At 40.0% G+C, this 17,968-nt stretch overlaps 2 protein-coding genes across 2 annotated transcripts; one reads left to right on the forward strand and one right to left on the reverse strand.

Moving 5' to 3' along the window:
• Window positions 1-525: 525 nt before the first annotated feature.
• On the forward strand, window positions 526-5,544 carry LOC144708418 (putative aquaporin NIP5-1). Its single transcript, XM_078581729.1, has 5 exons — window positions 526-770; window positions 1,813-2,037; window positions 2,998-3,192; window positions 4,528-4,589; window positions 5,201-5,544. Exons 1-5 carry the CDS (start codon window positions 558-560, stop codon window positions 5,394-5,396), a joined length of 891 nt encoding a protein of 296 aa, XP_078437855.1. The 5' UTR covers window positions 526-557; the 3' UTR covers window positions 5,397-5,544.
• A 115-nt stretch (window positions 5,545-5,659) lies between these two features.
• On the reverse strand, window positions 5,660-14,589 carry LCBK2 (Diacylglycerol kinase family protein). The gene is made up of 12 exons (XM_078581728.1): window positions 14,184-14,589; window positions 14,041-14,117; window positions 12,129-12,182; window positions 11,946-12,005; window positions 10,428-10,505; window positions 10,275-10,321; window positions 10,155-10,195; window positions 7,241-7,325; window positions 7,033-7,147; window positions 6,832-6,954; window positions 6,517-6,617; window positions 5,660-5,894 (listed from the first exon to the last, which is right to left on the reverse strand). Exons 1-12 carry the CDS (start codon window positions 14,305-14,307, stop codon window positions 5,765-5,767), a joined length of 1,035 nt encoding a protein of 344 aa, XP_078437854.1. The 5' UTR covers window positions 14,308-14,589; the 3' UTR covers window positions 5,660-5,764.
• Window positions 14,590-17,968: the final 3,379 nt, after the last annotated feature.

Here is a 17,968-nt window from a genome sequence, read left to right on the forward strand (position 1 = left end):
TCAACAGCAGATTTTTGGCAAATGGACAAGTTAAAAGATTTCACCACAAACCCATCCACATGTTTGAATGATCAGACGTATTATTTCCTGAATACTTCATTAAAACCAAGTTTTGTGGATAAATTTATTGATAATTAAGGCCCCTAATTATTCATCTGAATGAATCCGGCTGCATGCATGGATAGTGGATTGCCCCTAATTATTCATCTGAATGAATCCGGCTGCATGCATGGATAGTGGATAATCTCGATAACATTTCAGTGAAGACGTTAACCCAACTCCAGCTTTGATCTTATCTGAACGTTCTTTACGGCGCCGAAGGGGCAGCCCTGGACATCATCTCCGTCATTTTCAAACAATGATCTTCAAATCCAAAGTTTTTATAGATGGGTTTCTTCATCTTCTGGAAATATTTTTTCTCTCTTAAGAAATGTAGCTCTCATCGGCTTCGATGGATAAGGTCAACGGTAGAATATTCCTAGTATATTCTTTGTCTTGAGCCTTCATTGCTTGAAGCTAGATCACGTTTTGCTCCCTTCACGCCCTCGACAGTAGGTATGACTAACGAAGAAAGAGAGAGATCGGAGGAAAAGAGTAGAGAGGGAACGCCTCACGCCCATAGCTTTGTTACAGGCATGGTGACTCACTCCCCGGAAAGAGAAGGAAATCTCAACCTGCAGATCTCTGCTCCGGGCAGGATCAACCCTTCATTTAGTTTCAACTCCAAATTCTCAGACTTCAAAATAGTTGATATTTCATTAAGAAAGAAGGTAACCATGCAAAACCTCTTTTTGGAACTCTAATTCGCCCTCCGTTTATCCATCAATCTTTCTCTCTATCTATCTATTATCCCTCTGCCTATCTATCTATCAATTTAACTATCTATTTATCTTTCTTCCTGCCTCTCTACCCATCCATCAGATGTATATATTATCATCTATCGATTTATATATCTGTCTATCAAGATGTATATCTAAGTATCTATCATCTATCTAGATATCTGTTCGTTCATCCATCCATCTTTTTTATTTGTCTATATATAAGCTCGAATTTATCAACCTATTTCATATGAGTTTAGTTTTTGTTTATCTATCTATCATGTTTTTGATCGAATTCCTCCATCTAGATTTCAAACTGGGTACCAATATATCTTTATCTCCACAAAAAAATGTTTATCACACTAGCTAACCCCCACCTTCCTATACATCTGACCGTACAACTACTTGTGTATCTTTCCATCTCTTTAATTATACAAACCCACCGATTCACCGACATTTACAAACCCATCTGTTTAATTCTACAAACGCATTTATCTACTGATATTTACAAACCCATCTCTTTAATTCTACAAACGCATTTATTTACTGATATTTACAAACCCATTTGTTTAATTCTACAAACGTATTTGTTAACTGATATTTACAAACCCATCGGTTCAATTCTACAAACCCATCAATTTACTCATATTTACAAACCCATCTTTCAAATTGTACAGATCCATCAATTTACCGCTATTTAATTCTACAGGCACGTTTATTTACTTATATTTACAGACCAATATGTTCCATTCTACAAACCCATTTCTCTACTTCTATTTGCAAACCCATCTGTTCAATTCTACAAATCCATTTGTTTACTGATATTTACAAACCCATCCGTTTAATCATAAAAACCCATTTATTAACTGATGTTTACAAACCCATCATCATTCCTGCTTTCCTCTCTGCTTCAGCAATAGTTTTTACAAGAACGAGCGAGAGACGAGCATGAATCATGCAGCTTAATTTTATCAAGATTAATTTGCATTTCCAGTTTACGGCAGAGCTGGTGGGAACGTTCATCATCGTCTTCGGCGGAGCAGCAGCGCCGATCGTCAACCAGAAGTACGAAGGGGTCGAAGGCCTTCTCGGCAGTGCTGCAGCGGCGGGGCTCGCCGTTATGATAGCCGTCCTCTCCACTGGGCACATCTCTGGCGCGCACTTGAACCCTTCTGTGACGCTTGCCTTCGCTATCTTTCGGCATTTTCCTTGGATCCAGGTAAATAATTTTGAATAAAAATGTAGCAAAAACTTTGGTTTGGTGATTTTCTGCCTTGTTGTTTTGGTTGTGCGAGGTTCCTGCTGTCGTCGCCATATTTTCTTTGGACCCAGGAAGAAGATTTGATATAAATGTAGCGAAAATTTTGGTTTGATGATTTATTGTCTGGTTGTCTGTTGTGCGAGGTTCATGCTTTCATCTCCATTTTTTCTTAGGACCCAGGAAGAAAACTTGATAAAAATGTAGCGAAAGTTTTGGTTTGGTGATTTTTTGCCTTGTTGTTTTGGTTGTGCGAGGTTCTTGCTTTCATCGCCATTTTTTTTTAGGACCGAGGTAAATAATTTTAATAAAAATGTAGCGAAAAGTTTGTTTGGTGATTTTTTCCCTTGTTGTTTTGGTTGTGCGAGGTTCTTGCTTTTGTCGCCATTTTTTCTTTGGGCCCAGGTAGATAATTTTAAATAAAGATGTAGGGAAAACTTTGGTCTGATGATTTATTGTCTGTTTTTTTGGTTGTGAGAGGTTCCTGCTTTCATCGCCATTTTTTCTTTGGGCCCAGGTAGATAATTTTAATAAAGATGTAGGGAAAACTTTGGTCTGATGATTTATTGTCTGTTTTGGTTGTGCGAGGTTCCTGCTTTCATCGCCATTTTTTCTTTGGACCCAGGTAAGATAATTTTAATAAAAATGTAGCGAAAACTTTGGTTTGGCGATTTCTTGTCTTGTTGTTTTGGTTGTGCGAGGTTTCTGCTTTCGTCGCCGTTTTTTCTTTGGACCCAGAAAGAAGACTTGATAAAAATGTAGCGAAAACTTTGGTCCGATGATTTATTGTCTGGTCTTTTGGTTGTGCGAGGTTCATGGTTTCGACGCCATATTTTCCATGGACCCAGGAAGAAAACTTGATAAAAATGTAGCGAAAACTTTGGTTTGATGATTTATCGTGTGGTTGTTTGGTTGTGCAAGGTTCCTGTTTACCTCGCCGCTCAAGTGAGCGGTGCAATCAGCGCGGCGTTTGCGCTGAAGCGTGTGTTTCAGCCTTTTCAATCGGGGGGGGTGACCACGCCGAGTATCGACAGTGCGGACGCGTTCTTGCTGGAGTTTTTAGTCACCTTCTTCCTTATGTTTGTGATCACTGCTGTTGCCACCGACACCAGAGCGGTCTCTCTCTCTCTCATGATCTCTCTCTTCTCATCTTTCTCTCTCATGATCTCTCTCTTCTCATCTTTCTCTTTCCTGATCTCTCTCTCCTCCTCTTTCTGTCTCATGATCCCTCTCTCTTCATCTTTCTCTCTCCTGATCTCTCTCTCCTCATCTTTCTCTCTCATGATCTCGCTCTCGTGATCTCTCTCTCTTCATCTTTCTCTCTCCTGATCTCTCTCCTCATCTCTCGCTCTCTTCTCAATGTCTCTCTCCTCATATTTCTCTCTATCCTTCTCCTGATATTTCTCTCCTCATATTTCTCTCTGTCTCTCTCCTGATATCTCTCTCTCCTCATATTTTTCTCTATCCTTCTCCAGATATTTTTTTCCTCATCTTTCTCTCTGTCTTTCTCCTGATATCTCTCTCTCTCCTCATACTTCTCTCTCCTCATCTTTCTGTCTTTCTCTTGATCTCTCTCTCCTCTTCTCTCTGTCTCTCTCTCCTCATACTTCTCTTTCCTCATCTTTCTCTCTGTCTTTCTCCTGATATCTCTCTCTCTCCTCATACTTCTCTCTCCTCATCTTTCTGTCTTTCTCTTGATCTCTCTCTCCTCTTCTCTCTGTCTCTCTCTCCTCATACTTCTCTTTCCTCATCTTTCTCTGTCTTTCTCTTGATCTCTCTCTCCTCATACTTCTCTCTGTCCTCATATTTCTCTCTGTCTCTCTCCTGATCTCTCTCTCCTGATCTTTCTCTCCCCATTCTGATCTCTCTCCTCATCTTTCTCTATCTCATGATCTCTCTCTCCTGATCTTTCTCTATCTCATGATCTCTCTCTCCTGATCTTTCTCTCTCACTCCTCATCTTTCTCTATCTCATGATCTCTCTCTCCTGATCTTTCTCTCTCACTCCTCATCTTACTCTATCTCATGATCTCTCTCCCCTGATCTCTCCCTCTCTCGGTCTCCATAGATATAATTCATCTATATAGAATTATCTAGTTCTAAGTAATATGCTCTACCTTCGATTTTGCTTTCACTTATCTCTTTGCCTGTCGCTCCTCTTTAACATGTTGTTATTCTCCGCATTCTGACTTCTTCATCTCTATTGCTCAGCTCTCTCCTTCGCTATCTTCTCTCTCTACCCTTTTTGTGACACTCACAGTATCTTACACTCATCGACTGATCTAATCGCTCCCATCATCTCCCAAAGGTTCTCTATCTATCTATATATCTATCTATCAATCTGTCTATCTATCTATCAATCTATCTATCTATCTATCTCTCTATCTACCTGTCTATCTATGAATACAATCTCTCACTACCAAAAGTATTGTCATGATGCTCCTGCTGCCAGGTGGGAGAACTGGCAGGCATAGCCATCGGCGGAACCGTTGCATTAGACGTTCTAGTGGCCGGGTAATCTCTCTCTCTCCCTCTCTCCCTCTCTCTCTCCCTCTTTCTCTCTCCCTCTCTCCCTCTCTCCCTCTCTCCCTCTCTTCCTCTCTCTCTCCCTCTCTCTCTCCCTCTCTCCCTCTCTCTCTCCCTCTCTCTCTCCCCTCTCTTCCTCTCTCTCTCCCTCTCCTCCTCTCTCTCTCCTCTCTCTCTCTCTCTCTCTCTCTCTCTCTCTCTCTCTTTCCTCTCTCTCCCTCTCTCCCTCCTCTCTCTCTCCCTCTCTGTCTCTCTCTCCCTCCCTCCCTTCCTCTCTCTCCCTCTCTCCCTCTCTCCCTCTCCCTCCCCCCCCCCGTCTCTCCCACCCTCTCTCTCTCTCCCATCCTCTCTCTCTCTCCCCACTCTCTCTCTCTCCCTCCCTCTCGCTGCATCTCTATCTCTCCCTCTCCCTGCATATGTCTCTCTCTGCATCTCCCTCTCCCTCCCTCCCTCCCTCTCCCTGCATCTCTCTCCCCTCTCACTGCATCTCTCTCTACTTTCTCTCTCTATCCCTCTCTCTTATCTCTCTCATGTTGGCTTTTCTCAGTCAACACAACCTGTCAATAATGCAATTAAACCCCCCCAAAAAAACTATATAGGCCATCAACCGGAGCATCGATGAACCCAGTAAGGACTTTGGGCCCTGCCATCGCCACCGGCAATTTCGACCATCTGTGGATTTACCTTCTCGCCCCGCCTGCCGGCGCCGTCGTCGGCGCCGCCGCCTACACCATCATCAAGCTCACCGAAGAGGAAAGCCAGCCGCGCCGGCAGACTCGGACTTTCGGCCGCTAAAAATGAAAAAATTAAAAGTAAATTTTGTTTCATTCCATCAACTTGCCATGAAAGCTATGATCTTTGCCTGCTCTCTTCATTGATTTTAACACAAAATCATTAAGTGGAGTGAACAATTGAAACTCCAAGAAGCGTTGACTAACATAAATTCAGGGTCAGGTGAAAATGAAAAAAATTAAAAGTAAATTTTGTTTCATTCCATCAACTTGTCATGAAAGCTATGATCTTTGCCTGCTCTCTTCATTGATTTTAACACAAAATCAGTGCGGAGTGAACAATTGAAACTCCAAGAAGCGTTGACTAACATGAATTCAGGGTCAGGTGAAAAAATGCGAGCTCAAAATTAGTAAATAAAAATATAAGCTGGATCATAGAAACATCTCTACAGATCTGGGAAGGAGGGAGAATTTCCTGGGCAGGAAGCCGATGCAGTCCCCGTCGCATTCGACGTAGATTTCATCGCTCTGGTCCATAGTTTCAATTTCTATGCTCTGGACACTGATCGGAAAGGAAATGTGTAAAAATGTCAAAATATTAGAAGGTATGTTTCAATAAATTAATAATAGAAAACCTTTTTCTAATGAAAAAAAGAGTCATATTTCAATGAACAGAGGGTACCTAAAACTTGAAAATTAAAGGAAAAAAGGAAAGGACGAGGTAATTAGTCGATCGAAGCAGGAATCGGGGGTAAGTAAATTTCAGTTCTTTAATATTTCTTCCCACCGGAAGTAAGAGCGTATGATTTGGACTAAAAGCAGAAAAAAAATTGAATATATAAATTTATATCATAATACAAGGAAATGGTAAACTCCAAGAATTTTGAGGGTAGATTTCTAGTAAATTGTAAATATAAATATTTCTCTAGTGAAGCTCTGGATCCTTCAGAGAACAAAATAATCGTATGTTAAAATCGAAAATTCAGAACCGCCAAAGATGGGGAAATACTATCAATTACAGCCAAACTCCGGGGTGAATATCTGTTATTTGATTTTCTTGCCGTTCCAAGCAAAAGCATGCAAAATTTTAACACGAGGGGACAAATCTATCAGAACGGTCATAGCAGACAGAAATGTACTAGAACGCTCGGAGCAGGGAAAATATATTAGAAAATAAGAATTACCTCTTTACGGATACACCTTTTTCAGAAAGATGAGATCCAACGTAGAGCTTGGGCAACTTTGCAACGAAATCATACCATTCAAAGTTTTGAAAGATTACAACCTGTCTCATTCAGCAAAAAAATTATTTTAACGATATTTTATGAAACAGGCGTTGAATAAATTTATTTTCCTTTAATTTAAAGTATTGGATGACATATATTTTTGTTCCTTTTTTCTTAATCAGTTTTGCTCTTTCTTCTGGCCCATTAAGGGAAAGAATGCTACACTTGGAAGGAAAACTCTTATCTGCTAATATTACTAAAAGACGAATTCACCTGAAGATCTCCACTCATAGGACTAGCGTTTGGTGTAATCTTTATACCTCCACCATAATATTTAGCATTTCCGATGCATATTGTGGTGGTTTTCTCAAGAATTTCCCAATCATCATCATCAACCTGAAAATATAAATAAAAGTAGAAAATTATCGATTCTTTCTATTATCCCCTTGTGCAGGGTAGTCTCCGCAAGCTGACCTTGATCCTGAAGGTAAGATTTTTGTGACCAATAAAAGCTTGAAAGGCCCCAAAAACATAACATAGACTCCCCAATCTTTTGTATTTTGATGAATAAAATGTAGACTTTGCGCTCCTACAGATTTTTATGACGAAAATACATCATAATTTTTTTCTGAGAAAAGATGATTCCAAGATCAATGGTTTTGGGTATTCGAAAGAAACATACAGGTGAATAGCAGAAACATTTACGAAATAACGAGGACCTCCACTACACCCAGTTACAACGCCAACATCAATTTTTGATCTTTTCCCTGAATAAAAATTTGAAAATTTCCTCTGGAGCTGCGTTAAAATAATATTGAACAGAAGTAAAATTGTAGCAGGGTAGTGTATAGTCGACAGTACAGCTTGGTAGCTTATTAGAAATAGAATACATTACCTCTGAAGACTTACCTTTTTTGGGATATGTCTATTATCAATTTGCGAATTCCAATAAGATTACAAAGGTTATATCAGTATGAAACGGTCCCATGAACTTAGTTCTTGCGATCAGCAATGATGAAATAATGAAGCAAGTAAAAATGGCTCGACTGATGTGCTCAAGGATGAGGGTCCAGGGATTAGGTTTTAAGGGTATAGAGTTAAGAGTTTACGGCTTTCGCCCTCGTTTTTAATTAGATACCAGATCAGATACTGAAAATAGAAGATTAAGATTTAAATAAACTAAAACCTATTTGGGCCAATACTAAAATATGTGAGTTATAATGACAAACTCTGACACGTTCAAATGTATAGGGACAAAAATATGTGAGTAATAGATCTCAAGTAGCCTACTGAATAAAACCAATAAATACATACACCCTGAAAAAGCAATGAGACACGGGTCTACCTCAGACTTACCAGAGGACCAAGCATCGTCGGGCAACCAAGAACTAATTGGTGGACGGAATAGGCTATAAATAACTCACCGGGGGAAGCCGGAAGGGTATCTTGAAATTCCGTTGCAGAAGCTGCGGCCTGGAGAGCAGGAGCTGCCCGATCCAGAGGGGGGATTGTCGCATCGGATTTTCCCTAGTTCGATCTTTCTTTCCATTTCCATCTAGCCGCTCTTAATTCTACTATTTCTCTTCCTTCTCTTGAATTCTACAACTGGATGCTGATTTCTCAGAAGTTGATTGTTCAAATCCTTGAGCATTTCACTATCATACAACTGTTGCAGAACCTGGCTCTGATACCAGTGATACGACTCCAACCCTCGACAAGTCGTATGATAGCGAAATGCTCAAGGATTTCAACAATCAACTTCAGAGAAATCAGCATCCAGTTGTAGAATTCAAGAGAAGGAAGAGAAATAGTAGAATTAAGAGCGGCTAGATGGAAATGGAAAGAAAGATCGAACTAGGGAAAGTCCGATGCGACAATCCCTCCCTCTGGATCGGGCAGCTCCTGCTCTCCAGGCCGCAGCTTCTGCAACGGAATTTCAAGATACCCTTCCGGCTTCCCCCGGTGAGTTATTTATAGCCTATTCCGTCCACCAATTAGTTCTTGGTTGCCCGACGATGCTTGGTCCTCTGGTAAGTCTGAGGTTGGCCCGTATCACAATGCCTACTACGGAAAGCTAATCTTGCTGATTGGTTCCCAAGGGGGAATCTATCAGAGAACAAGAAGGAAGAGGAAAGAAAGGAACAAAAGAGGCAAGAGAGAACGTGGAGCCAATAACATCCTCCCTCATCAGTTTAGGTACATCAATGAGTATTATGTGAGAAGAACCTGGGTTCTTTTTTGGGAAGGTCGAGAAGGCGAGGAATGGTGGTAAGATGATACGATCCTATACCGCCAAGGGTATCTTTGGCATTTTGTCCCATTAGGGGCATTTTAGTCATTTGGTGTTTCAGGTTAGATTGCTGTCTTTCTCTGTAAATAATTGTGGCCCTACCTTTCGGGTGGCAGTCAAGAATCAAAGTAAGATCAGCCGCTTGGCTTACTGCCTAGATCCTCTCTGTCGTAGTCCTGCCCCCTCGGCCATCTAGGGATCCCCAGGCCCACAATTGCCTCACCGGATTTATAGTTAGCTTCCCTCCAGTCTGATCCCTACCCCCCACGCAGATCAGTTCTCTCCTAGACTTCTAAAATCCCTGTCCATGTGCTTGTCAATCCTTCACCATGTCTTCAGGCAGCTCATCCCCAGTCCACCCCTGTCTCCTCGATTCAACCTCTCTTCCCATCTTTCCCATTCTACTCATCCACCTTGAGAATATCTACCCTTCCCCTCTATCTCCTCTTCCTTGATATGAACCAACATCAAGGTTCTTATCATAAGATTGTTATAATGACCTCAGCGGAAGGGGGAGATTGCTAGAAAGATAATCGACGGAGGTAGGGGCAGCCAGGATGGACGTTAGCTCTAGGAGGTAAGCAGCAGGAAGAACCATCACCAAGAGGGGGGGAGACGGGAACAACTTCAAAGCAATAACTTCTTGTCTGTCCTCCCCAAGGGAGGGCTACATCAATTTAGAGGGAAAAACCAAGATAAAGGATAGAATAAGCAAAATAACCTTTGATCTCATGGGGCTGTATTATTATGCTATCATGAAATCAAGGGAAATAACTGCTTCCCACTCTGAGAGCAAAATGGGCCTGTCAGATGCCTCTTTGAGCATCCCTTGAAAAGTCCTTCGAGGGATTCTATCATCCGTTATACCCTTTTCTAACCCATTACATAGCACAGCCTAAGCTAAAGTAACACAATAAAGAGCTTCCAGATTGATATAGCATCCTCAAAAATATTAACGATTATCCATCTTTGCATGCGGACTATGTTTTCTCTACGATCCTTGATGGAGATATACCAAAATTGCAGAGGACTCGAGAGATGCTACAGTCGGAGATAGGAAGAGAGTAAAATGATGGAGAACCACCAGCGTAAAGGAATCAAGCTCTCAGGAAACAAATAAAACCTTCACTCAATGTACGCACTGATGAGTTCAGGTGTAAATATAACCTTATAGGTCCAATTAATGGTTGTGATCGTTTCCCCGATTTAAAAGGGTCTTAAATCCATATTCAAAAAAGCTGCACCTAATTCCAAAGAAAAGCAAGAAAATCATAGAGTTGCGACGTACAAAAAGCTAATTATGTACCTCTGGCAATCCTGTCCACAGCTTCACATGGGTCACTGCCCCTGAGATGGACAACCAAGAAAATTTGGTTATAAAATAAAGATGGATAATCCGAAATTTCAAAAGAAATTATTTACTTACCAGCCAAAAGTTCGAATGAAATCAGAGCCCGTACCCATAGGAACAAGCTGAACAAAAGCAACATCGGTAGTCAATTAGATAGCGAACGTACAATTTTCTCAAAGAAAAAAAGATAACTTATAAACATGGAATTGAGAGATTATAATTACTGACACCAAGTGCAGTTGAACAACCGGTTTCTGGGCCATACGCAGAGACAGGCTTCCCTTCTTCAAAAAAGCCGTTCAGTACCTGCCTTTTAAGTTAGATATTAGCTAGTGCTATAGAAGACAAGGTGAGTTATACCGAGGGATTACCTGAATATTTCATATAAATAATCCAAACGGAAGATAAATAGTAGATAAAAAATGGCAAGGATAATATAAAAGTACAGGAAATTATGCCGTAAGAAATACTTGAAATTTCTTTTTGAAATAAAGAAATTCCTTAACACGTCGGACATCTAATAGATAGTAGGTAATGTTATTTAGATGAGTTATTGAGGCTGAGTTGGTGAGATGTACAAAAAGATTTCAGAGGCGCTATTAAAAGATATCAATGTAGTCTAGAAAATAAAATAAAACGGAAATGTCGAACAGATAAGAGGTATTTTCCAGCTGTCCTTAAGACATAAATCCTACAAAGAAATAGGTGATTCATTTTTTCTTCCATGATGCAGCTCCACCGCCTTAAAATTACAAATGGACAAAATTATATTTGAGGTGCACCATTAAAGTATAAACCAAAATACTTAGCTGACAACTAATAAATTACAATGGGCCTCTGTTACGATACTGTTAGGAAACCCCGTGTCGCTTCACTACTCGCGTAGGAAGCTGAAGCGACAAGGGGGTGCACCTAATATAAAGGAGGGGAAACCCTGAGTTAGGACACGGAAAAAGTATTTTGTAAGGAGGACCCCTCTGGAGAGGGAGGACCTGGAATCGCAGTCCGTCTTGCGTGAACTTGGTGTTTTTTTCTTTTGCGTTGGATTGTTGTTTCTCCCTTTCGAAATTCTTCTTCTACAACGGCAACCTCTAACAGATACCTTGGATTACGTATAAAAGGAAGAAGAAAGGAGGAGGACAGAGAGAAGATAATGTGAATGAATCTGCATGTGGGACTGCACTTGGGTCCACACGTGTGGAGTCAATATAGTCCAAGATCGTAACTACCCAAGTTAGGAGCTAACTGCCGGGTTAGGAGCAAGGACTGCTTGCTCCTATGTGAAGAAGACCCCTCAGGAAGGGAGGGGAGATTGGTCATTTGGGGAAGAGCTTAAAAATCGGGAGGCGTTGCTGAGCTCAAGCTGCATCCGGCTGGAGAGTTCAAGACGGCGCTACAGGTCTGAAGATTTTCCTCTCCGTCTGAAGAGTTGTCATTTCTGCAACTCTCGTTGTGAGTAAATTCTTTCTTTTTCAAGAATTCGTTTCTTGAGTTAGTTGGAACTCTATTAGCCTCATGGCATCATGGTTCCCTCGAGGTGTAAACAGATAAGGGAGGGGTTTGACCATGTAAGAGGGGAGCTTTAGCTCTCTTCACCTGTACCTTTGGGTGGTTACCGTTTACTCGGGTGATCGCCTTAAATCATTTAAGGAAAAAAACAATGGTTCGTAAGCCGACAATCTTGGCTAGCATAAAGAGGGAAAAAAAGTGCACCAATATAATCGAAGACAAAGAAAATGGTTTCACCTCATTGAGGGTTCCATCGCCCCCAACAGCAATCACAGCATCTGCTCCATCTCTAATTGCCTGAGCTATATCCAATTAAATTTTTGAAATTATAAAGACTTTAAGAATCTAAACACTGAGGGAGTCACATTATAATAAATTGAGGTCGATAAAAATTGTTAAGAAATAGAATATGTCACTTGCCTTCCTTGTTATCTCAGAAGCCTGACAAGGCCCTGTCGTGAAAAATTCAGATAACTGCGAAGCAAGGGAAAATATGATGAACTCAGCCAATCCAGAAACGGGAGATAACAGAAGAAAACAATCACAAGGGGTAAATAAGGTTTCAGACTGATTCTCGAAATAATATTCTTCCAGATCGCGTCTAAATATTAGTTTCATGACAAAAGACCAGAAATGGTAGATTGTCTGGGAATAACTAATTTCGCTGATTCTTAAACGGTGGGTGGTCTCGGAATATGAAATGATGCGATTATCCAGCCCAGCAATAAAATGAAAAATTGTGAAAATAATATTTTGTCGTCCCTGGCTTTTGAGGAGCCAGTAGCCCGTTTCTTATTTTTAAAACAGAATATGGTAAAACTATTTTATGAGATGTTATAATTATTGCAACTATGTTCATTATAGAGTTGTTTTCGGTCAATGAGGTTCCCAATATTATGATTTAAAAAAAATATATGGCCAATGTCATCAGATTCATTGAAATTGTGATCTGCCAGAATCACATCATGATCAAACGTTCACCAAGTGCAAAGAAACTGCAAGTCATCTATGCCACTACATCTCATTTCCTTCAATGAATCTATCAGAGCGTTGAACTCCAGAGACACTGAAGCCATTCCGCAAAAGAAAACTCTAATCAAAATTTACTCGACTACCTAGGATGGTAAGTTTGTTAAAAAATAGGGTCTGACGGGAGTTGATAAAATTTTCAACCAAATCAAAATATAAGCATCAAAGTTCAAGTAAAAACCAAAGGAAAACCCCTCAAGGATACAGTAATGATATGCTTATGGATAGGGTTTGGCGACCTCGATGACCACGAGGAGAGGATGATGACAATGACTGATCATTGTCATCTTTGTTATTCTTGTGCGGCTATGGATGTAGATGATGACCAGTCATCAGCTCAGATGAGAGGCGATTACGCTGATGATCTGTGCAGATGACAAATGATGATGAATTCCTTACTGTCTCCATCATTTGTCAGTTTTTCTCTTCGAAAATACCATTCTTCTGCTCTAAGATGATGATGATGATAAAAAATGAGTTATGATCGTCTTCATCATTTCTCTGCAGGTAGGAATGACAATGATGATGATGACTCGACAATGATATCCTAGTCGTAGACGATTGACAAATATCTGTCTGGATGACAAGGACTCTTTTGTTTTTTTTTTAAATAAACAGAATTTAATTAATTTGCATACAAGGACTCTTTTGTTATTGTCATCATCATTTGGCCCCACTATTCTCATCATTCATCAGGGATATTGATGATAATGGTGATGATGACTCCTCATTGGTCATCCTGGCAGCAAAAGAGCGACAGTGACGATCTGTGTGGATGACGATGACGGTGATGAACTTGTTTTACTCTTCGTCATTTGCCCATGCTAAGATGATATGATGACAATGTCAAGTCTTAATCGCATGTGTCATTCGTCCACAGTTATAGATGATGATGACGATGAAGACTGGCCATTGTCATCGCAACTATGAACAATTGATGATGAGAACGATGACGACGCTGATGATGATGATGATGACCAGTGCGGATGATAATGACACTGAAAAATTCGTCCTCAGCCTTGAAAACTACAAAAGGAACGGAAGCAAAGTAGAAGCCACATGCATATACAATTGAAACCCAAAAAATAGAAGGTCGAAACAGAATTTAAAGATTAGCAGCCTGCAACCAAGTATGCCAAACAAAAAATAATTAAACCACGACAAATACAATTATAGCATAAGGCCATGTTTACCATGACGAAAAAATCTAAAAATGGGGAAACCCCAACGAGAGAAATTCAAAGATTACCGAACAATTTCCAATTAAACTGAAGATCATCTAAACCAAGGAAAGGGGGCTCACATCGTAATCATTTCCGAGCTTGAGCCTTAAATACGGCTGGAGCTTCTTCCAATCTTGCCCGGTTTTCCCATTAGCGCCTGCGCCAATCCATTAGAGCAACACAACAAACCCTAAAAAACAGGGTAGGGGAAGGAGATGGGTACCCATTGGATTGACGACGAAGACGAAGTTCTTCTTCGGCGAGGAAGACAAGCTCTCGGCATTGAACGAGCGGCGTAGATTGATAAATGGGCTCGCCGCCGTGGCAGATCCGGACCAGACTATCATGTTGTTCTACCGACGGTCCGATTCAAAGTGGAATCGAAGGAATGGGCAGAAAAGATTGATTCTTTCTCCTGTTCTCTGCTTCTCAGATCAAGGATTAGGCTTCGAACGTAGCAGACTGCAGTAATGGACAGTATAATTCAGCGCCTTGACAGAGTACTGCTCCAACTCCAAGTCGGAAACCGACTAAACTGTGATGTGTATAGTTCTTCGTGTATCTCACCTCCCATCACACATCATTGGGTATTTGGGTTTTGAGAAGATCCGTCGCATCTGTCTCACTCGTCACCTCTCTGTCTCTCTCTCCCCCTCTCTCTCTCTCCCCCTCTCTCTCTCTCCCTCTCTATCTCTCTCTCTCTATCTCTCTCTCTATCTCTCTATTTCTCTCTCTCCCTCTCTCTCTATCTCTCTCCTCTCTCTCCTCTCTCTCCTCCCTCTCTCTCTATCTCTCTCCCTCTGTGTATCTCTCTCTGTATCTCTCTCTCCTCTCTCTCCTCTCTCTCCTCCCTCTCTCTCTATCTCTCTCCCTCTGTGTATCTCTCTATGTATCTCTCTCTCCCTCTCTCTCTATCTCTCTCCTCTCTCTCTCCTCTCTTCCTCTCTCTCCCTCTCTCTCTTTCTCTCTCTCCCTCTCTCTCTCTGTGTATCTCTCTATCTCTCTCTAAATATCTCTCTTTCTCTCTCACCCTATTTCATTCAAATCCAGATATACTTTAATGAAGTTCGCAAATCTCACTAACAAGCAACATGGGGTACAAGCGACAATTTGACATCTTCATCTCTGATTTAAACAATCATTGCAGATATTTGGGTATCCACCACCAGATGTATGTTATATTTATTCTCGAGTGTCTCAATCTATATCAATGAATGTGTTTCATTTGTCTTATCTTCGTACCATGAGCTCCATTCTAGATCATATTACCTTTTTCTCACTCTAATCATGCATTGGTCATTTATATTAGGGATCAGCATGTGTCATCTGTCATGTCACATGTCATCGTGAGGGACACGTGACGGATGATGTGATGGTGACGTTGACAGTTATAGGGGTCCGTGATGGTGACGATGATGGATGACGAAGTGGTCGTGACAGGAACGCGACGGTGACGGCGTGCCCTGGACGCGTGATGTGACGAAACGACTGTCACGGATGATGGCCATGATGGAATTTTTGAAAATTTAAAATGGACAGAAAATACATATCAAAATCATTATTTTTAATCTTTCCGACGGCTGAGATTTCGCCACGTGACGTGGCCATTTTGATATCCTGGCATTTCGCATAGAAGTTCCTGTTTTATTTTGTGCACACAAACTGACGCCGCCTATAAAAAATAGAGATATACCCCTCCGTTCAAGTAGGGTTTTATTCACGTCACCGGTGATGGTGACATCATCACGGTGAAGAGGACGTGACGGGACGCCCTATGGAGGGACGGTGTCGGGAACATGATGGTTTTTTGCATATGCTGGGATGCGTGACGGGACGGTGACGTGACAAAAGTTTCATCACATCATCGTCCGTCACGTTTCGTCATCCGTTCCGTCACGTCCGAGGAGTCACGTCCCAGACGTGGCGTTCCCTATTTTATATTAACCCCGAAGAAATAAATTAAAAATGCAAGAATAAATCCGCTGTATGAAAATGATTAAATGGTAAAATAAAATTAAAAGGTATACAAATATCTAAAAACTTTAATAACCATAAGTAAAAAGATAATCAAATATTGAAACCATCAAATGTGATGGAAGAGGCTGTTAAATCATGTTGAGGTTTACCAATTTTGGTAATTTAGTGTGTGATTCTCTATTTCTTAGTCATGTAATCACATCCTTGAACTTGGATCATTGCGGGGGCTACATTAATCAAATGACATGATTTTAAAAACAACAGGACGTGCCAAAATTCATGCATTGGTTTAGACATAAATTTCAAGCAGTTACTGTATCTTGCATATATTATTATGAAAATAAAACTAAAAAGTTTCTCTTTTGTATATGTTTTAGGTTTTCATTGTGTATCACTGGTATCTCTTCATTTGTCATTTATAGCCAGGTCTAGTCTCCAGCATGGAAATCCACCATGCAAATATGGAAAAAATATGGCAGGTATATTTTCATTTGAATATACTCTATCTATCTCCCTCTTCATCTCCCTCGTGGGCTTTCTCTCTCTCTATATATATATCCCCTTAAATACACATAGTATTTCCCTTAGATATTCTTTATCTATTTACTCTAAATCTATATTTATTGTGTTTCCTTGTTCCTTTGATTTCCGTTTTGAATATATTTTACAATGGTACTCTAGTAACTATGTCTGCTTCCTGATTCCCATGCTTTGCATTCTTAAACATGTTCAATGTACATGGTTTTTTAATGTGTGGACTTTCAATAAAGATATTGGGTCTTCTCATTGGAATTTACTCTACAGGGGATAATTTATGCAACAAGAACCGAATATAAGAGGCGTAGGAGATTAACTCAAGGAAGAAAATATATTAAAGTCCCCAGAAAAAAAAGGAGATATATGAGAAGAGGTTCTCCAATGGTCTCTTTAATCATAGATACTGGAATGGCAGTTCCCCGCTCACTTAGGAGTATAAGATGAATGAAGTATTATATGTATATCATAATTGATGGTTCTAAATATTCCACGAGAGATTAATATAATGATATACATCTTATAAAGAAGGATGATTAGCTTGGTACACCTACAAGTTGCAAAAGTAAAACTGTCAATTAAGTTAAGTCAGCCATTTTTTAATTCATGTGTCCTGATAAAATTAATTAAATAGGTTGTTCAATAAATATTACTCATATATTAAAGTTAGAAACTATTTGATACATGGACATAGACGGTCACACACATAAGGTCTATGGATGTTGGTAGATATAGTTAAGTCGTAAATATTTTTTTACGAAAATAAACAGAATAGGAATAAATAGGGAGCACCCATTATAGGTATCCACAACAGCCGTTGTCTTCTTCCACTCTCAAAACATCTCAAGTATGAAGGGATGGAGTGAGAAGATAAACTAGATCCAAGAGGATTGAAAAAGTTCATGTGAAAATCAATCATTCCAGTTACCACCTGAATACTTCTAGAGGCTAAACATGTGACTGGCTTGAAGGTACTTTGATAAGTAGTTCTATAGAAAGCAATATCACCATCCCGTGATATATTACTCAATTCTGAATTGATTTTCTCATTACATTGTATAGAATATGATTTTAGATGGTCAATTAAGCACACATAACCCAATTTAAGGACACCATAACTTGGTGGAAAAACCCACAACCGAAAGGTATTTCAAATATTACTGTAAAATAAATTATGATAATAACTATGCAAGACCACCCCATTTACTTCCTTCCTAAATATAAAATGGTGGGGCAGACTCGGAGTGTGCTACATAGTTTGAAAATTAAGGAGTTACTAACAAGGCGGAAAGGATTTAGGCATCATTAATTCCATTTGGGAATTAAAACCAGGCTTTAATAGTACATTCTGAAACATTTTGGCTATACCAGGAATGTCCTTAAGTAGGCTATCAATGAATTTTTTAAAAACGAATTTGGAGAGTAAATAATCAATTAATTAATTCAAACTTTTCATATGATTGGTCCATAACCAACAATCAAGCTTCATTCTCTCGG

Source organism: Wolffia australiana, chromosome 10 (genome assembly GCF_029677425.1).
Source record: "Wolffia australiana isolate 7733 chromosome 10, ASM2967742v1".
NCBI classification, from domain to species: domain Eukaryota; kingdom Viridiplantae; phylum Streptophyta; class Magnoliopsida; order Alismatales; family Araceae; genus Wolffia; species Wolffia australiana.

Coding starts and splice junctions, on each gene's coding strand:
- LCBK2 (XM_078581728.1), bottom strand. CDS start 14,307: ATGATAGTCTGGTCCGGATCTGCCACGGCGGCGAGCCCATTTATCAAT. Junction 10,322..10,427: donor GTTGTTCAACTGCACTTGGT/GTCAGTAATTAT, acceptor GCTTTTGTTCAG/CTTGTTCCTATGGGTACGGG. Junction 5,895..6,516: donor AAAGGTGTATCCGTAAAGAG/GTAATTCTTATT, acceptor CTTTCCGATCAG/TGTCCAGAGCATAGAAATTG.
- LOC144708418 (XM_078581729.1), top strand. CDS start 558: ATGACTAACGAAGAAAGAGAGAGATCGGAGGAAAAGAGTAGAGAGGGA. Junction 771..1,812: donor ATATTTCATTAAGAAAGAAG/GTAACCATGCAA, acceptor TTGCATTTCCAG/TTTACGGCAGAGCTGGTGGG. Junction 2,038..2,997: donor GGCATTTTCCTTGGATCCAG/GTAAATAATTTT, acceptor TGGTTGTGCAAG/GTTCCTGTTTACCTCGCCGC.